The 21,090-nt window shown below is 44.1% G+C and overlaps 1 protein-coding gene across 1 annotated transcript; it reads left to right on the forward strand.

Annotated features, from left to right (window-relative positions):
- The first annotated feature begins 11,157 nt into the window (after positions 1-11,157).
- On the forward strand, positions 11,158-20,857 carry PRELID3B (PRELI domain containing 3B). The gene is made up of 6 exons (XM_032387753.1): positions 11,158-11,352; positions 15,352-15,520; positions 16,929-17,018; positions 17,410-17,480; positions 17,600-17,702; positions 19,102-20,857. Exons 1-6 carry the CDS (start codon positions 11,321-11,323, stop codon positions 19,219-19,221), a joined length of 585 nt encoding a protein of 194 aa, XP_032243644.1. The 5' UTR covers positions 11,158-11,320; the 3' UTR covers positions 19,222-20,857.
- Positions 20,858-21,090: the final 233 nt, after the last annotated feature.

The following is a 21,090-nucleotide window of genomic DNA, read 5'->3' on the forward strand; positions in this document are numbered from 1 at the left end:
CTCCCTCTACTCCTCCCTCTCGCTCTGCTCCTCCTCCCCTCTCATGCTCTCTCTCTCTCTCAAATAAATAAATAAAATCGTCAAAAATAAAAAGAAACTTGGGAAGATATATAAATGACCAACACAGAATCCCGCATCTTAAATTCTCACAGGGGAGATAGACAACTATATAGGAGCTTCTGAGCCTCACCTTCTCCTACTCCCCCTACATGCCCCGCATCAGCCATGACAAAGCACACTGCAGTCTCCAAACTGGCCATGTAGTGAATTTTCACACACCCCTAATAACACCCACAATCTTCTTTCTTCCTAGAATTTCCTCCCACCTCTTCCCTCCCCTTGAAAGACTACTTTTTTCCCTTCATGATCCAACCAATAAATCATTCTTTGAATATTTGAGTTTTTCCAATTTTACATTATTACAAATAATTTTGAGATCTAGATCTTTGTCCAAATTCCTGGATATTTTGTTGCAGTAGATTCCTTCATTGGGAATCACAAGGACAAAGAAGAATGTTTAAGGTTCTGAATAATATTGCTAAATTGCTTTCCAAAAAGATTGTACCAATTTATACTTTCAACAGAAGTGTATGAGTGCCTATTTCACTTCACACTCACCAACTCTGAATAAGAGCTATATTTTAATTGTTGTTAATTTAATAGGCCAAACATGGTATACTGTTTTAATTTACGTTTGTTGGATCACCAGCACAGTTGAGCATTTTTCACATCTATTAACTATTTGCACTTTTTCTACCAATTGTCTGTTCATGATATTTTTATTTTCCAAAGGGTTTTTAGTGACTTTTTAGTAGTTCGTATGAGTTTTTTAATATATTAAGAAAACTAACTCTTCGTCATATTTGGGGTAAATATTTTCCTACATTTTCCTTTTAATTTTATTTCTGATGTTTCCATGTTTGCGAATCAGTCTTATTTATTCAGTTGAATCTGTATGAATAATTAGATTTTTAATATTTATCTCTTTAGTCAGTCTCGAATTGGTTTAGGTATATAGCCTGAGATAATACAACTTTCTGGGTCTCTTTTCCAAGTATTTAATGGACTGTCCCAAAGCTATTTATTTGCTAATCTATCCTTTCCCCTTGGATGTGAAATGCCAATTTAAATCAAATGATAAAGTATCATATATCCTAAGATTAATTTTAAAACTATCCATTTCTTTCTACCCATTTTTGTCCAGTACCTATTTTTTTAAACATTTTATTTTATTTTTTTATATTCTATTTGCCCAGTACACTATTTTAGCTACTGTAACTGGATAATATGTTGTAATATTTGGTAGATCAAATTTTCCTCTTTGTCTTTTTTTTTTTTTTTTTCAGTAGGCTCCACACCCAGTGTGGAGCCCAACGTGGCGCCCTATCCCACGACCCTGAGATCATGACCTGAGCCAAAATCAAGAGTCGGATGCTGAACTGACTGAGCCACCCAGGCACCCCCCTCTTTGCTTTTTCAAAACTTTCTTGGCTATTCTCACTCATTTATTTTTCCAAATGAACATTGGAATCACTCCATCAGGTGTGATTGTGACAAAAAAGCATCCTATTGGGATTTTGATTGGAATTTCATTAAACTAATTTGGGGGAAATTGACAACATCGAAACATTCAATCTTCCTGCCAGGAGCATGGTACGTCTTCCTTTATTCGTTTCCTTGTAAGAATCCAAGTATTCTTTTGTTAAGATTTCTTCTAGGTATCTCATATTTTAGGTTATTTTGAATGAAAATTTTCCATCATTGCTTATAAATTATCTTTGCTGGTATGAAAGAAAGCTATTAACTTCTGTATTTTTCAATTAATTTTGAATAAAACTTTAAAAGATCTATATCAGCTCTTCAAATAAATCACAATCACCCAAAGTAAAATTTTAGTAGATATACAACCAATGCTATGTGCTGATAAATCCTGTTAAAAATGTAAATATCTGAATGTATCCATGCTGAGACACCAGTTAGCCGATGTAAATAACTGAAATTATTTGAGGATTTCATCTTATTCAGAGTTATAGTCAATGCCATTTGAAGAAATGAGAAACCTCTGAAATTACTTCTTACAGAAGGCATTTTCAACACTACTACTCTTAGTGACGAGACAACTCAGAAAAGCAAAAAGCCTGGATAGTGCAGATACAGTTTTACTTCACTGCATTCCACAAATTGTCAACACATGGGTCCTGGTACCTCTGTTTCCCCATCTGCTAGGTGTCTGAAGTGTTTGGAAGAAAGGCTTATGTGATTGTAAGATTTCATTATGATATATCAGCAAGTACTCAGAAACATTTTCATTGTTGTTCAAAGTAACATACAGACCATAAAAGGGGATGTCTTCTGTTGGAGCTAATGCTTCACTTTGCAGTCTTAGCCTCCAAGAAAATGTCTTACTTTCCTCTCTTCCACAATGGTTAGAGTACATGCATTTGTCGACTATTTCTCTGATGAAACACGGGAGTGGCAGGAGCAGGGTGGATGGCGGTACATCTCGGCATTAAACAAACTTGCAGTACATGGGTAGAGCGGTATGCAGGGCTGCCTGGTTATTTTCCCATCAATCACTCAGGCACGTCTTCTAATAGGGCCGCGCACGGATTTACTAAGGACATATGGCTCAGCATTTTCTTCCCGGCCTTAGGCCCAGGCAAACAGCTGTTCTTTCAAATGAAGGCAGTTTGGGCTGTGGGCACATCCCTCCCTCCAGGCCTGCTCTGAGCCACCAGCTGGGCTCCTGCCCCTGCTTCTCTTTGCTCTGGCCTCGAAGACCAGCCTCTGAGACTGACCCATAGAGCTGCTGGGGGGAGGGGGGGGCCGGTGGCGAAGACCCGGGCACTTGTTGCTTCTACCCCAGGACCCTTGTGCTCTTTCCAGCTTAAGGACCTTCACGGTGTGCCTTGCAAGTTCCCAGTTCTGGGAATCATCCAGTTTCATAAGCCTGTCTACACTCTTGTTGACCCCCTTGATAAATAAGACATGGCATCACCTGCTGCTGGGGTTTGACTTTCTATCATTCCTTTACTCACTCAACAATTGCGCTACTTGATGTCTGGCACTGTGCTCGGTCATGGCTAAGCAATTGACATATAGCTGGGAAGGAGACAGACCTTCTCTCCAGACTGTTCCCTCTGTCCAGCGCTCTCCCCAGAACGAAGATCAAACCCCTTCTTGCAGGCCTCTGGACCCCTCCAAACCTAAATGCTGGGGTTTTGTTTGCTTTGTAGTCTAGAATGGTATGCATTCAGTTTATACTTCATGCAAAACTCACTTGGCAAATTTCTAACATGATGTTGGATATGAACAGAACTTCTGTTCTCTCGGTCGGTCAAGAAGCACCCATAAAGATAGAAAGGTCACACTCTTTTGTTTTGTTTGGGAGGAGGTAGGAGAACAACATATGCTGCGAATGGGAGTGGATATCTCTATAGCATCTCTTCCTAAAGATTTCCCAACATGATGCTCAGGTGCATCAAGGCCGTGCTTCCACAGTGTTCTGGTTTCCATCTTGGTGCCAATAAGCCAGTCTAGTCTTCCTTTCATTAAGTGCCTGAATCAACCAGTCTGGGTATATCATGGCAACACAAAAGGCGACAGACTCCCAGCTGAGTAGAGGAGAGCTACCTGCTGGCCCCCAGGCACTTGCTGTTTGGTATTGCTGACCCGCAGGGCTTTGGAAAAATACCATCCGAATATTCCTGTTGGACCCATATTCAAGAACCTTCTAATCACATGCTCATAAGCTCCTCAGTGTACCCCACACCGTGATGCTGTCTTTCTGTACTGGGAACTGAGTCTTAACAATGAACAAATGTATTTTTTTTGAAAGGGCCAGATCAGCTCTTACAAGATGGTTCATGGCAAACAACTGACTTTTCTTCCACCTTTCCATCCTTTTGTGCTCAATTTTAATACAATTTTTACAATATACACAGAACATGACACTTGTGCACAATGGACCTCTTAAGAAGACGGTAATAAAGGAAAAGTTGACTCTACCTCAATTCTCTGAATAGAATCCAGCAGGCATTCATCGCACTTCCGGTCAGGTGGAGAACATTCTGGCGCTCCCCCTTCCCCGCTTCTCGCAGAGGGAATCAGGGTAGCCTGGCAGGTCAGACTCTGGGACTGCAAACCTTTGTGCGCTCCCGCGGCTGGCCTGGCCACCTCCCACCCGGCACCCAGGAAGTGCATCACGCAAGCAGTCTAGTGACCAGAGAGTCGGGCTGAGAAGCGGAAGCACTTGTGGCACGATAGACGCTGCTGTGTCTCCACCTTCATTTACCAGCGGGAGTAAATGCCCCGACCTCCTTCCTGAGCAGGGCGTCACACTGGCCGACGAGCGGATACGTGTGATGTGCTCCAGGCTGCCTTGGACAAAGACCAGATATTTATTAATCTCACAGTACTGCCCGGCACTCATTATTGACTGGGATGGACCCCGGGGGTTTGATCTTTTGAAACCGTGGACAGCTGAACAGCTTTCAGGAAGTGGATTGTGGCCGTAATTGTTCTCTCCCTCGGTGTTCACGCTGTTGGCCACTGAAATGTTGATTCTGAAAGGTCATCAAGATAAAGTCAAGCAAGAACCGGCCACACAAAAGGGAGCTGTCTGAATCCAACCTAGGCCAATATGTAGCTGCATTTGTAATTCTCTGTTTCCAAGGTCCCCTGTGGATGGGGGTACTTGGGAGGGGAGCCCCCTACAAGGCCTCATCTGTTTCTGAATTGGTCCATTTGCCTCCAGCAAAGATAGAGGACTAATTTGCCTCCAGCAAAATGCAGGAGATTGCCAAGCTCCACAGACAAAGAGCCAGCTTCTGTCTCCTTTCACAAACCTAATTACGCCTCCCAGAAAGGGGGTGAATGTCCGCGTAGATTGTACCCCCTCTCGCTTTTTGAGACAAGAGGCAAGGAGTTAATTTGCTATTTTGGCCCTGGTCACCAAACAACAGGCCGCTGTCTGGGTGACTTCAAATAAGAAATGTACTTTACAAGGGTTTAAAAAAAAGGAAAAAGGAGAAAGCTCCTAAGTGTGTCCGCGCAAATGTGGCTCTGAGGCTTCTTTGGTCTTCAGACGCCGGGCGGGCATGAGGCCAGCACACCTTCTCCACCTTCCCATCTCCTGATGGGCTAACAGGGACCAAACCGTGTACACTAGGCGAACACGAACAGACTGCAGAAGCTGCTCGTCGCAGGGCACGTGTGCCAGAGTGACATTTCTATTCTCCTGGGTGGGACCTCTGGCCAGGCTTACGATCTGTGTGCAGAGAGTCCGTGCAAGGCAGTCTCTCCACGGCAGAAGTGCCTGGCAGGGGGCAGTGCCCATTTCAAGACAGGCTGCCTGGTTATGGGGCGACCACTAACAAGACAAATCGATCCAACTTGAAGAAATGACCTTTAATTTCTCAGGGTGAGGAGTTACTGGAATAGTCAAAGTCCTCCCAGGAGAAGAGATTCATTTCTTATGATAGGAATTTAGGCATAACTTGGTTAGATACTTAGGTAAACAAGAGGCGGGGGGGAAATCATATGGATAGGAAGTGCTGCGCAATTACCCGAAATCTTCAGTCGCTAATGGGAATGAAATCGAATTTGCCTCAAGACACTTGCCTAATTAGGAGTAACGTGAGATCCCTGAATTGGGGGGGTGGGTGCGGGCCTGGGGTCCTGGAGACCATGGGCTCCTCCTGCTTTCTCCCCTCGCCCCTTCCGGGGCAAGTGGGAACCCCCACCCCCCCGCACGGGAGAGAAGCCACAAGACATGGGAGTCTCAGGCTTGAGGTTTGTAGGCCAGTCCTCTCTGACTCATTCTGTGGCCAAGCAGACTCTGGCTCTCCATTTGGTGAGGGACGCTCGGGTCACCAAGTGGAGAGCTGGAAGTGTGTGCAGACCTCTGTCAGCAGGCCGTCCTGAAATGCCTCACATGCCCCTCCCCTCCCTCCACCTCTACCCTTTCTGCTTCTCACTCCGAGGTCTTCCTGCATCTTCCTCCTAATTGTGCCTCCACGTCAGTCCCAGCCCCAAAGAGTTCAGAAAGCCCCCATTTTTAGTGTATAATTGGTGCCCAATAAGCCCACTGAATCCACCTAAAACCAACACCGAAATTTCATAGTAAATAATGAAAAACAAAAAGTGTGGCTGAGGCTTCATCCTGAAAAATGAAATATAAAATGACAAGTAAGTTTTTACACACACCCATGCACATATATACATATATGTAGTGATGCAGACACATATGATTATGTATTTATGTATATGATGAGATACACACACAACTTAGGCTAGAATTGTTAACTCTATGCAAATTCCTATTACACAGAATGAATCAAGCGCTAGTTTCTGTTTTGTTTTGTTTTTTGGGTTTTTTTATTATGTTCAGTTAGCCACCATACAGTACATCATTAGTTTTTGATGTAGTGTTCAGCGATTCATTAGTTGCGTATAACACCCAGTGCTCATCACCACACGTACCTTCCTTAATGCCCATCACCCGGCTACCCCATTCCCCTGGGCTAGTTTTTACCACAGTCTTTCCCACCAGCCCGGGAACAGCACCACACAATCCATTTGGACTTCACGGCTCAATCCAGGAATGGAGACCCTTGCAGAAATATTCAATGAGTTGATTTGTTTTCCCATGTGAGTCCCCCGGTCCCTAGCTATTCAAATGACTGCCTTAGGACGTGCTTTGTCTTTGAGATCTATCCCTTGTAGGTTTTCTCTTCTCAGTCGTTAACTGCCTTAATTCACACGAAGTCATCCCCTGACGGTTTCACGTGTGACGGAGGTCTTGTGCATCACCCTCCGCAACCTGAGGAAATCGTGCATCTTCTCCGAGAGTTTCCATTTCACTCTTGTGGTGCATTTTCAGCCATGGACAACCAGTGAGAGACTAACCAGCAAACACTGGGGCCCAACAGGTGAGGGTCTAGGCTAGTGTTTTCAGATGACATCAAGTTTGTAAGTAACTGGGTTTGGTCATGAACATCTTCATGTTTCGATGATTCCTGCTTCCCTGTACAACCACATTACAGCAAGGACTCAAAAAATGAGAAGTCAGACAAGAGGCTCTTAGTCCCTCTAACACAGAAGCTGCTATGGTTTGAAGGACTGTATCTGCCCGCCCCTCAAATTGATAGGAGGAGGGCCTTGGGAAGGTGCTTAGGTCACTAAAGTGGAGTCCTCGAGAATGGGATTAGTGTTCTTATAAAAGAGGCCCACAGTGGCCCCCTCGGCCCTTCCACCTCAGGAGGACTCAGCGAGAAGTCAGCGACCTGAACATGCTGACGTCCTGGGCCTGGGCCTCCAGCCTCCGGCCTCCAGAACTCTGAGAATAAGAAGCCACCCAGCCTGTGGTATTTTGTTACAGCAGCCCGAACAGACTAAGTTGTAGACACACACACACACACACACACACACACACACCCCAATGTAAGGTGCATATTGAACACCAACGGGAGCACCGAGGCAGGAACCAAGCACTGTGCTGGGCTCTGGAAGAGGCATATCAGCGAGGCACTCGCGGGACTGGAGTATTTGCACAGTCTCAAGATGTGAGTAAGACTCTTCAGGGCAAGCAAGGGGAAAGTGCATGCTGGCCAGAGAACACTATGTACGAAGTTCAAGGGTGTGGAAATGGGTGGCTAGAGGACAGCAAGTAACTGATGCAGCCAAAGGGTTCAGTTGAGTTGGGGGATGGAAGGACAAAAGACTGAGTCCAGACAGACAGACTGGGCCCAGGTTCTAGGAGCCTGGTAGCTACGGCCCAGGGTTTCCACACTGCCACACTATGGACATTTGGGGCCAGCTACTTCTTTGTTGCAAGGGACTGTCTCTGTCCTGGGCCCTGGGGGGTGTTAGCAGCATCCCTGGCCTCTATCTGCTAGATGCCAGGAGCAGCCCCTCCCTATATATGACCACCAAAAAGGTCTCCAGACATTGTCACACGTCTCCCCGGGGGAAATCGCCCCCGTTGAGAACAACTGGTGTAGTATAAGCTCTATGTGGATAGGGCTGGCTTCGAACAGGTGATCTGGGGCTATTTGTTGAATGAATAAGGGAGCAAAGGCAAGAAGATTAGAGAGAGAAAGAATACATTTTCTGAGTGCAGAAGAAATACAGAGGATTAATGAGGATACAAAACATTTTAAAGAGAAGTGGAGGCAAGTGGAGTAAGTTCACAGTGAATGCAGAGATCAAGGTCTTTGCCGAGAGGCTCAGAGGATTTGCAATTTGCAGAGGACAGATAAGAGTCAAAAAAGTATAGAGAGGGGCGCCTGGGTGGCTCAGTCGGTTAAGTATCTGCCTTCGGCTCAGGTCATGATCCTGGGGTGCTGAGATCGAGCCCTGCATCGGGCTCCCTGCTCAGCGGGAAGCCTGCTTCTCCTTCTCCCACTCCCCCTGCTTGTGTTCCTGCTCTAGCTATCTCTCTCTCTCTGTCAAATAAATAAATAAAATCTTTAAAAAAAAATACCAATTTTCTGTTGACAGTAGCTCTATAAGTGTCTTTGCAAAGAAGCCAATAGAAAAAATTAAGTAATAATGGGACAGGTCAGACTGGGCGAATTGTGAAGATGGCATGTGAATGACTCAATTTTGGAAGGACATGAAAAGAGATGGGACCCAGTTGAAGTTGAGGTACATGACCTCATCCACCTGTTCTGCCGGGCCTGTCTCTGGGCCCCACCACCAGCAGTTCCCCGTAGCTTCATGCTCTGCCTGCCATCTTCCGCGAAGCCTGCCCCAGGGACTGCAGTTCACAGCCGTGGTCTCTTTGCTCCAAACACCCAAACTTCACTTTAAACATCTTCTAGCTGTTTCTTGACTTGTGTTTGGCATCCTCAGCCGGAAATGCCTTGATGGTTGGAATCACACCTACATTCTTCCCTCCCTCACCCCATCCTCCACTCCTAGGCACAGGTAAGGGTGTGGAGACCCGGGGATTGGGTGTCATCCCTGCGGCGAGCCCTACCAGAGGAGTCACCTACTTAATATCAAGTCAAAGTAATGACCTGCTAATAACTTCCCTGTTTTTGTGACAGGCACAGGCAATGATACAATTTCTAGGTATTTAAAACCCAATCATTTGTTTCCTCTGCGTGTTTCTACGTGAGTATTGGGGAGATAATCTACGTCAGGGTCTTGCTCTCCAAATCCAAGTACAAGGTGGTTTTATTTCGACCTTTGGGAAGCATATAGAAAAGATACTTGGGTCCTCAATCTCCATCCTTCCATGCCCCTGTCCCCATCACTCGCTCCAGATGCAGCAAGCAAAATCAATAGACAGATACAGTATGAGTGGAGGACAGGTGTCATTTCATTTTCATGGCTTTGAAAAACAGAAATCTTGAACTAGAGGGAAGAATAGCATTCTCTAAAATAAACAGAATAGGAATCCTGGATGGTGAACAGCTTCTCGGAGCTCCAGGAATAGCAGGGACAGGCTGTACTGTGCTGTCGGGTCCTGAACCAGTGTTTTAAACACCCGGCAACATTAACTTCGAGTCTTAATCAAGGCTGAGCCACTCTCAGCTGCCTTTAAAGCATTACCTCCCCAAGAATTCACTCCCAGTACCACAGGGCTTTTTTTTAAGTCCTAGGTACCACAAATTGCACTTAGCAACTACCCAACCATATTATTTCCTTCCTGCCTAATGTAATTTTTCTGTTTTTCTATATAAAGGACTTCAGCTATTTAAAAAAAAAAAAATTATCCTCTCTCCTAAATTAACCTGGCTTTTATTTGTTTTTAGCAATCAAACGAGCTAGGAACAAGAATGAGGCAGTGCCTTGAACTGGCTTCTAAGTAACCAAATGTAAAGATTTTGCTCCACAGCCAATATTTAAAATGGCAAATTGTTCTGTTAGGGACAGGGGCAGGAGGGACAAGAAGGGAGGGAGGGCTTAACCTGAAAGCTAGACTCTGCACTTTGTCCACTGGACAAGGCTCACCTGCATATGATGTCACATGCCATTCCTGCCTGCCCCTCACCTCTTAGTCATTCGCTCACTTATGCAACCAATAATTATTATGTAGGTATGGGGGAATCATTGGACAAGTCTGGCAAGAGCCTCACCCTTGAGAGCTTGCAGTCTAGTGGAATTTAAACAGATAAACTAGATGATTTCAGTAATTCATTCATTCCACAAATAATTATTTTTTTTTCAATAAATAGTCATTGAGCCTTTACTATATACCAGGTACTGAAAATAATTTATTGAGCAAAATGGGTAAGATTCTTGCCTTCAAGCACTTATATTCAAGTGGAAGTTAAACAAATAAACAAGATAATCTCAGAGAGTGATGCATGCTAAGAAAAATGCAATGGAATGTTGTGATGGAAGAACTAGGGTTTGGAGGATCTCTAAGGAAAGGTGATGAAGGGAGCTCTCTCTCACGGGTGACATCTGAGATAAGACCCATTTACGAACTCAGGGCCATGTTTTCCCATCTGTTTCAGCTAGCACCCATGCTTCCTAAAACACCCTTCATTTGGGCATCGATTTCAGTGTCTGGTGTTAGTTTCTCTGTGTCTACGTCTTCTACCCACCCAGGGTCATAATTGCTGGGAGGGCAAGAGGAATGAACACAGAGCTGATTGGCTGGTTGGTTGGATGACTCTGGGGCCCCCACAGTCCAGGTAGAGACAGGCGGTGGCTGGTTGGTTGGATGACTTTGGGATGCCCACAATCTCAATGGAGACAGGAGGTGGCCGGTTGGTTGGGTAACTTTGGGGACCCACAGTCCATGTTAAGACAAGAGTTGGCAGGAATGTTCTAATGAGGCGCCACGAACATTTGCTCAACTACACAGCACAGTACTGTCCGTGCAGGAGGGCTTACTGGACCCGTCCACTGAACCTGTCTGCAAGCCTGGCAACGCAACGGAACTAGCACGCGAGGAAGGCACGGCCAGTGCGCCCAGGAACCCTCTGGGCCTGGCCCAACTCTGCGCAGAGGTCAGCGCTGCCGGCGCCGCCCGCGAGGGGGCGGGCAGCCGGCCGCGTACCGCGCCTGCGCAGCACAGCGCCTACGCCGGCGGCCCCGGGCGCTGCCCCGGAACTGCGCCGGCGCATTGCGCCCGGCGCTAAGGGGCGGGGTTTCGTTGCGCCGCGCGCTAGGCTGGGGCAAAACCCGGGCCGGGATAGGGCGTGGGGCAGCGCGTCGGGACGTCCCTCGCGTCGGGCCCGACGGCGCGTGCGCGCTGCGCGGCTGGCGGGGTGTCTGGGGGGCGGGGCGGGGGCAAGGGTGGCTTTTTTGCCTCGTTGTCCCCTAGCGCCTGCCGGGCAGCGCGCAGGCTGCCGGCGTCATGAAGATCTGGACTTCAGAGCACGTCTTTGAGTAAGTTTGGGGCATGGGATAGGTCGGCGGGCGTATGGTGCAAGTGCAGAGTGGGCGGGCAGTTCGGCCCCGAGTCGTGGCGAGGCCGGGGCGCCCCTCAGGAAGCTTCCAGGCGTCGGGCCTAGTGACGGGGGGAGCGAGGCCGCAGTACCACGGGGTCCGGGGGAGGGGAGGGGCGGGGACTCGAGGTCTGCGGCCCCGGCGGTGGAGAGAGCCCGGGACTTGAGGCCTCGCTGCCGCCGCGGCTGGCAGGGGGTCCAGAGACGGGCACTGGCAGCCTGGCCCCCGGGGAGGTCCCCCGGGCTGGTGGGGGCCTCGCCTGGCACGAGGTCCTCGACTGCACTCGGGGTGGGAGAGGCCCCTGCGTGCCACTTCCGGCTGTGCCAAACCGGGTGGGACGGGACCCGCGGATGCCAACAGGAAGCGTGGGCGTTGTCGGGAGTCTGGTCGCCCCGCCACCTTTGGGTGGAGTGTCTTCCCGGGTGAGCTCAGGCGACCCGGAGGAGAAACTTCTCTGGCAGCGCATGACCTGGGGAACGGAGCCTTGTTAGAGCTGGAGTGCAAGGTCCCGCTCTGGTTCCAGCATGCTGTGTGACCTTGGGCTGCCCATGTTTATGGGAGACACGGAAGACGGGGGTGCCGTCCGGGCCTGCGCCCGGAGCATGACTTTGAGGCCACGCTCAGTGACAGCTCTTGGTTAGAAGAATTTCTTAGTAACACGGAAGGCCTTAAACCAATTAATTGGATGTTGGGAATTGAATCTCCTTCTGGGTCCATGATTCCATATACAAACGAACCACGCGTATAAGCAGCCATGTCATTTTTTTGCGTAAAGAAACAGTTAATCCTAATAGTTAATCGAGGGAAGCACTCTTCATTGACCAGTGCGCCCTCCTGTCACTGATTTGAAATGTCACCTTCGGCCTAAACTCTGTTGTGATCGACACTTGAATCCATTTCTGAGCCCTCTGCTCTGCTGCCCTTGCTGTTGTTGCCACACTGTTTTAATTTTTATAGCTCTGCAGTATGTTTTAGCTCAGCCATTTGATTTTTTTAAACCATGTTCCCGAGGGCAGTTTTAAAAGAAGTAAACTCTGCATACTCAGTGAATCAGACACATCCAAGAGTCCACGGGGTCCTGGGAAGTACAGAACATTAAAATCAGAGGGAAGATTCCTTTCTCCATAACGCTTGCAGTCTTTCTGTAAATTTGTGACCCTTCTGATGTTCTTTACCTGGTGACAGTCTTTACTACTCTGTTTCAGCCCTTGGGATCATAGGTGGCTTCTTGCTGGCAGTCCTCTTCCGGATTTCAGTGCTTCAGAAGTTCTTTGAACTTTGCATCTCCTTAGAACGTTCTTCTGTCTTCCCTAACACTCTTCTCCCTGCTACCCCTCCACTTCTGCTCTTCTCTTCAGTGTTTCCCTCTCTTCCCCTTCAGTGTGAATGTTCAAGGAGATTCTGTTAGTGGCCTTCTTGTCTTGGATTTCATCAATGATTCTTAATCTTTTTGCCACAGACGTCTCTGAGATTTGATGAAAGCTCTGGGATCCTCCTCCCAGAAGATAGACATATTCAAACAAATGCTGGACGTGTCCTGGAAGAAGCAGCCGTGATCCTGATTCTCCCCAAATAATCTGGGCTTTTCAGTCAGGGTCCCAGCTGATACATATGTACTTAGGACACCCAAATCTGTACCTTGGGCTCCAGCCTCTCTCGAACTTCAAATCCTTATTTTCAGGTCTTACCAGACATCTCTGCTCACATGTCCTGTGGACTCCCCAAACTCAGTCCTGAAATGGAAGTTACCATCTCCCCTCACAAATCCTACCATTGCCAAGTGTTTCATGTCTTAAGGACACTACTGTCTACAACATCAAAGGCATCATTCTGTCTTACCCATAGATGTTCAGCACTTCCTTCTGAGGCTTCACATATAGTTGGCATCCAGGTGAAGCCATTCATTGATTCCTTCAACAAAGAGGAATGTCCACTATGCGCCAGCACTCTTCTTTGAATTGGTTACATATCAGTAGATTAATCAAGACATTGTTGCTGCCTGGCTGGAGTTAACCTAAATGTCCACCCACCTCATTTTCTAGGTGAAGATATCACGCAGGTGGGTGAGGTTCTGCCTGCCCTTTGGTGCCATTCTGAGTGTCTTCCAGTGTGAGGTCTTTTCACATGATTACATTATTAGGGTTCAGGTTAATTGCTGGAAGACTGTTAACATTGCATCGTTTGTAATGTTTGAGTTAATTATGTTTCGTAAAGGAGTCTTAGTTCAAGTTAAGTCAACACCAATGTTTTCGAGTTGGCTCAGAGTAAAGAAGGACTATATTACAAATAATACATAACCACCCCGAAGCTGTGTGCAATTATTAATTTTTTAGAGGGGATGGGGGGAAGAGATAAGTGCAAGGAAGCCAGATAACCGTGGTATATGACTAGATGGAGACAGGGACAGGGTTCATCTGATTTTCATTTTAGATAGTTGCCTTGGTAACAGTCTGAGTGTTCGGCCTGTGTCACTGCTATTTGTGGGGACTGTTTAGATTTATGAAGTAGCTCCCCTTATGTACCTGCATTGATGGCTGAATAAGGCTTGAGATTAAAAACAGAATGAGGTTCATTTATATAATAGCAAAAATGATGAAAACATTAAAAATGTCACTGGTTGTCCAGGGTACTGGGAAATGAATGGTGTTGAGATTTTCCTTCCATTGGCAAGTAGTTGTTGTCAGGCTTAGTTCTCTGAAAAGTTGAACTGGATTGATGGCCTACCTATTTTGCTTTTGGAAAAATAAAAAGTAATGCTGTGTGGTTTATCAGTAAGTGTGGTTTGAAACATTATCTCCAGATCTCTTTTTTCCTTTCAACGAAGACAAGAGCGCAGATAGGGTGGCATCAGACTGCAGGTGGGCTCAATCACCTCTAATACTCATTGTCGTTAATAAGGGGCTCTTTTGAAAAGGATGGCTTTTGTACCAGCATCTTATTCACACAAGTTGAGAAGTGAACAAATGTACATCACATTTTGAATCATCCAAGCACACGGGCTTTTTCAAGAAGATAATATTAAGAGAGAACATTAGAAAAGAGTATATTAGAAGCGCCTTAAAAACACTCTATGGTATTGAGTGACCTTTTCAAAACAAATCAGAATCACTCCTTTGGGGAAAGCAATGGATAAAGATTGACTGGAGGGGCCACTGTTACTTATTACCTTAATATAGAGAAAAATATATTTTTAATTTATAGTATTTAAATCAATAATACTTTGGATCTTTTTGTAATCCCTAAAAGAATTTATGGTGTCTGTAAGTTCTTTTACTTTTGTTACATCTTTATAGCTTTATGGAACTGGGGCCAGATAAAAGAACAAACAGTATAGTAATAACAATTCTTCCTGCTTGTTTTCATAGAACATATTTTTTAAAATACATTTTTGTGAATCAGTGATTCTTAGAAACAGAATTTACATGTGAAAGTGAACATGGGTAAATAGGAAAGATTGTTTAAGAAACAGTTCTCTAATGTGTTATAGGCTATTTATATCTTTATAGACCTCAGTTGTACCATATAGCCTGTGTGCTGGGAAAATATTGAATTCTATACATATTCAAAATGTAGATTGAGGGGCGCCTGGGTGGCTCAGTTGTTTAAGCGACTGCCTTCGGCTCAGGTCATGATCCTGGAGTCCCGGGATCGAGTCCCGCATCGGGCTCCCTGCTCGGCGGGGAGTCTGCTTCTCCCTCTGACTCTCCCCCTCTCATGCTCTCTCTCTATCACTATCTCTCTCAATAAATAAATAAAAAAATCTTTAAAAAAAAAAAATGTAGATTGAGCTCCCCAAATCACCTTTTAGTCAGTGTTTCAGGAAATAATTTTCCCTAGTTAAATTAATTAAACTTCAACTGTAAAGAGTGATTTGATGGGTTATAAAAACAATTTATATGCATATTTTTCAAATGTTTGGTTTTTGGTTCATGTCGGCAGCCACCCATGGGAAACTGTTACGACAGCTGCAATGCAGAAATACCCAAACCCTATGAACCCAAGCGTGGTTGGAGTTGATGTGTTGGACAGACATATAGATCCCTCTGGAAAGTTGCACAGCCATAGACTTCTCAGCACAGAGTGGGGACTGCCTTCCATTGTGAAATCTGTAAGTGTGTCTTTATTCCTGTGGAAATGTGACTGCTGTAGAGAAGTTTTCTAAACCACATTATAATTTCAAATAGGTTGTGGGAGCCGATTCTGAATGTCATTTTTGCATCAGTTCAAATTGTATTATAATAAACTTGAGTTATGAGTGTATAATGAATTGGAAATATTATTACAGTCTTCATGAAGGCGCCTGATAAAACCTTCTGAAGGAAGCCAGCTAATGCTCTGTAATCTAAAAGGAGTTCTGTTCTGCTTTTCCTGCTTTGCCAGCCACTTCAGACCAGTAGTACGATCTAGAAGCCGTGGGCTGGTGGCGATGGTTAGCTGAGAGTGGCTGTGGTCAGTGGTGGGTCATGACACCAGTTGAGGCGCGTGTCCTCAGGCTCTGTGTGCCACGGTTGTTCCGGGGTGTGAGACTCCTCCCCATGCATTTAAAAACAGAGTTCTGTTCAGTTACATGTGATCAGGCTTTAATGAGCCAATTTAACCAGCAAGAAACTGGAGTGCCAGATGATTACAATGTGAGAGAACTCTGGTATAATAAGCAGACTCAGTTGGGGAAGGTAGGTCCACTCAGAAAACTAAAGGACACATTTTTCAGCAGGAATGTCCTGATTGCTTCCTTTGCACAAACCACTGCGTTAGATAGTGGGGACACAGAAATGAGCAAGGTCAGAGGGTTGGCTTGGCTTCGTGCACAGGAGTGATGCTGGATAGGATGTATTATCCTCCATCATGCGATGGCCGTTTTTCTGTCTGGAGAACGAGGCCGCAGCACCCTCTCCCTCAGACTGCTCTGAGAAAATACTGAGATATTCTCGAGCTCTCCTTTCTCCAGATGCCATGTTTACCCAAATATTCTGATTTCCATATTTCAGGCTCAGTGCTCCGTTGTCACACCTTGGCGGTTTCTGTGTCTGCTTTATACTGCAGGCGTTCTCCCTGGGCTGGTCGCTAATTGCCTCTGGGAAGGGTTTTTGTATCTGGCAGTCTCATCTCATTCATGGTGTGTGAATTCCCGTTACCCTCCAACGGGCCTCCTTTCTTTTTTTTTTTTTTTTTTTAAAGATTTTATTTATTTATTTGACAGAGAGACACGAGAGAGGGAACACAAGCAGTGGGAGTGGGAGAGGGAGAAGCAGGCTTCCCGCGGAGCAGGGAACCCGATGCGGGGCTCGATCCCAGCGCCCTGGGATCATGACCTGAGCCGAAGGCAGCCGCTTAACGACTGAGCCACCCAGGCGCCCCGGGCCTCCTTTCTGACCTTTGTCTGATTCCTCCTGTTTTTTACGAAACAGATTTTTTGGTTCAAGATATTAACACATTTTTACCTTCAAATAAAATATTGATACACTTGTTAAGAAATCCCTCTTCCTCTGATTACTAATTGTAAATGTTTTATTTAGCTTATTGGTGCTGCAAGAACTAAAACATACGTGCAGGAACATTCTGTAGTTGATCCTGTAGAGAAGACAATGGAACTTAAATCTACTAATGTAAGTGTGGGCTCCCTTTTGTTTTGATTTTAAACTAATAATTTTTGTCTTCTTCTATAGTTGATGGACAGGTGATTATGTGCTGTATTGTCCTTTCCTGCTCCTCACTGGAGCAGTGAGGCTACTTCTTGTTTCCAGGGGACAGCACCCAATAGCATGAATTTGGGATCATGTGCATATTACTACTGTAATGCTTTTGTCGTATTTATTATTTTTATAATAAAAAGGAAGCAGTGAATAGTGAAATTTAAGTTCTGTTTTTGCAGTAATACCGAAGTGCTTTATTTGTTATTTGTATATTTACCTAGCAAGATTTTGGTTTGTGAATTAATTTTGCAAATGTTTTTCATCTTGGTTTCCAAAATGATTTGATTTTTTTTTCATTCTATAGATTTCATTTACAAATATGGTTTCAGTAGATGAGAGACTTATATACAAACCACATCCTCAGGACCCAGAAAAGTGAGTAAAAAATGTTTTGACAAACTTCTTGTACCGGGTGTTTTAATTTTTTTTTATCAGATATTTCTTTTAAAAAATGAAAGGTCATTCTGAAGCTGTGTGAATGTGTTCTGTTCCAGAACTGTTCTGACTCAAGAAGCCATAATCACTGTGAAAGGAGTCAGTCTCAGCAGTTACCTTGAAGGACTAATGGCCAGTACGATATCTTCAAATGCTAATAAAGTAAGTCAGGCTGCTCCCTAATCGTTATTCCTGGGTTTCCTGTCTTGAAAGAGCTTAGTACTGAACGTGTGTTTGTCCTGGCAAACTGACTCTCAACCGCAGTGCAGTGAGAATCCATATAGACAGTTTCTTGCCCAGGCTCTGGGGTCTAGCACCCTGGGATTTAAGTGCAAGCCATAACTCTTACCAGCCTTTCAACCTTGGACAATTAAGTTAACCTTTTTGTGCCTCAGTTTCCCATCTGTGAAGTAGAGATCAGTTAGCCATCTTACCGGTTGGGCATGAAGAGTAAATGAGATAACATATGGAAAGCGTGTGCCCAGGGCCCAGCATGTGGGAAGTGCTTGGTGATAATGTCACTGTGTGCCATTGTTTAAAACACCAGTTCTCAATGTTTTTCATTATCCCCTCTGCCCCGTAACCCCCAGGTTTGTTTTAGACATCTTTTTTCTCTAACAGCCACCACCACATGAAAGTATTTAACACCATGGATAGATGGATGAAAGGATAAATGTGCTATGTACATAAAAAGAGTGAGATATTTCCACCTCTCCCCACCCCCAACTAATTTTTGCCCCTTGGAGAATGCATGATTTAAAACAATTTAAGTTTAGAGAAAGAGATACTTAATGCACTTTATTATAACACATTTAATATAATCATTCAGCAGTCCAAAGACCTTATAGATGCCTTCTCTGTACCAGAGGAAGTGCTAGGCTAGACTAGGAATACAGTAGGGAACAAAACAAGTGTGGTCCCTGCCCTCGTGGAACTAAGAGAAAGGCAACATTAATCACGTCATTGGGAAAGGAAAAGCACACAGAGATAAAAGTATTTCATGAGTGTTCTGTTGCGTGCTGAATGAGGGGCACGTTGGTTGTTAGGGGTATGCCGGGAAGCCTCTCCAGCAGAGGAGCTGTGTGTGCAAAGGCCCTGAGAGAGGAAGCAGGAAATGCTTCTCATTTCCTCAAGGATCTGCATTAGGCACCAGGAGAGAACGGTTGAAGAGGAAGTTGGGGACCAGATCTTCCAGGGCCTCATACAGGATTTTGGTTTAAAATAACGGACCAAAAAAAAAAAACTGGGTTTGACCTTTTGATCCCCCAAGAAGGGACCACTCTAATCAGAAATAAGGAAATGATCACGATCACTGAATTGAGATTTTTTGATAACATCTTTTGCATGCAAAATAAAAATGAGTTTATAGATCAATTTCCAGTTGGCCAAGGCATTTGATATTTGGTAAGTAATATTAAAGAAAAACAAGGACAAAAACAATCCATTCTGGTGAGGTTTAGTTGTACTTGTAGAAGCTCCTTGTTACTTCCTGATGTGCCATTTATTTGATACGTGCCTTTGCTCTCACTTGGTAACGATATATGTGTTGGATTTTTTTAAGGGCCGAGAAGCAATGGAATGGGTAATACATAAATTAAATGCTGAGATTGAAGAATTGGCGGCTTCGGCAAGAGGGAGCATAAGGACACCGATGGCGGCGGCAGCATTTGTAGAGAAATGAGGATGAAAGTCAGTACCCAACATCCGCCCCCCAGGTCTCCGCAAACTGGCAATATATTTATTTGTTATTTAAAAAATAAAACTATATTTTAGGTAGAGTTTTTTTTTTTTTTAATAAGCTGAAGAAAAGCTATAGGACTTATGATCAAAACAAAGAGGGTGCAGGGTTTCTAAATAAAAGGGATCATCTGAGAGTAGTATTGTTTGAAATGACCATCTGATTTTGAGGATTCCAGTATTTATGTGAAAATTTAACAATTTTTGAAAAGTACTTGGAAAATCATATTGGCATATTAAAATCTCCTTTAAGGTAGAATTGTAAGGCTTTTCATGCATTGGAACTCTACCTGGCTTTGGACCAACCCCAGAACAAAGCAGAGCCACCTAAATACATAGAATTACCCTGCTATGGTAAACTGCAAGAACTTGCACGAGGGAATGCTCTTTAAAAGGAGAATTATAGTTTGAAAAGACATTAATTTGTATAAAATAACTTGTTCTGCTCTAAACCACTGTTAAAAACCAGTGTTTTGTTTTGGTACTTAAATGACATTTTTGGAATGAAGATTATCACTAAAATAATAACTCCAACAAACAAAAAAAGGATTTTAACGTATTAAAGAGTACTGTATTAATTTGCCAAAGTTTTGTAACTTAGGAAAGGTATTACCTTCCTTGGATTTGTACTTTATGACTTAGTATGCTATACCGTGGGCTGGTGATGTTCACTGAAAAAATAAAGTCATTACTGGAATTTTGCAGCACTCTAAACTTAAACAGAAGAACAGCTGTTCACATCTTTTAGCATTTCACATTTGCCTAACTTATAAATTGCCATGTGTCAAAATCATGGCTCTGTAATTGCTAAAGCATGATATGTCAGGTTATTTGAATATAATTACTTTTTGAAGTAATTGTGACCACAAAACATCTTTTTTACATGAAGAGCTGTACGTCATTTGAAATTACTCAAACGATGTCTTTCTGAAGCATAAATCCCAGGTACTTAGTGTTTTTAATAATACGGTGCAACTGCGGGGGGTGGGGGCGGTGGGGAAGAAAAAAAAGAATAATAATGAGAAAAGAAGCATTGATCTAAACCAACCACTATGTGAATTGCTTTGCAGCTTTTATTTGTGGGAAATCAATTATTTTGGATGCTAAGGGGCAGCTGCAATCTGAAAAACAATCCAGTAAATGTATTTCATACTTTGTAGCAGGCAGTTAACGACCAGTAAATACCATCTTTGATACCTGCAGTTGTTGCATACAGAGTATTTTTGTTAAAAGGTGATTAGCTCTTGCCTTTATCTTAACAGTGCTAATGTAACAGACTCATCAGGTTTCCTGTAAAAGAAACCAGTTAGTATATGTACATAAACCACAGAAATAGTATAACAGACTATTTAAAAATTAGTGTTTTTCTACTTAAAATGTTCTTTAGCTTAAGACTTCTTAGGACATTTGTAAAAGCAACTTAAATCCAGTAAGGTTTTTGACTATTTTTTTGTAACCGGAGATGGTTTTTACAAATGAAATAACATTTCAGTTAAAACGTAGGAAATATTGATCTTTGATAAAAAGTTGCCTTGTATAATTTCTGTAAATTATACCTGTTCTGAAAAAGGTGTAATGCCCTAATGATAAAAAGATTTGTAAACAAATTTTTATCCTGTTTTTTTTTATTCTAACCTAATGATAAAATTCTAGAAATTTTCATTTTCCAGTGTAGTGAAGTAGCTGGTAGTTTGTGGCTTTTACCTATTGAAATCTCCGTAGACGGCAAGTAGATGTATTTGGGGGGACTGAGCTGGGACAGTTCACAGGTTCCCCTCGGACTGCGGGGCGTCTTACCCCATGTAGCATTAAA

This window comes from Phoca vitulina, unplaced genomic scaffold (assembly GCF_004348235.1).
Source record: "Phoca vitulina isolate PV1807 unplaced genomic scaffold, GSC_HSeal_1.0 scaffold50, whole genome shotgun sequence".
Classification (NCBI taxonomy): Eukaryota; Metazoa; Chordata; class Mammalia; order Carnivora; family Phocidae; genus Phoca; species Phoca vitulina.

Excerpts from the sequence above, each read along its gene's own strand:
- PRELID3B (XM_032387753.1), top strand. The coding sequence starts at position 11,321 with ATGAAGATCTGGACTTCAGAGCACGTCTTTGA. Across the intron at positions 15,521-16,928 it reads TGCCTTCCATTGTGAAATCT|CTTATTGGTGCTGCAAGAAC; the intron begins GTAAGTGTGTCT and ends TGTTTTATTTAG. Across the intron at positions 17,703-19,101 it reads TATCTTCAAATGCTAATAAA|GGCCGAGAAGCAATGGAATG; the intron begins GTAAGTCAGGCT and ends GATTTTTTTAAG.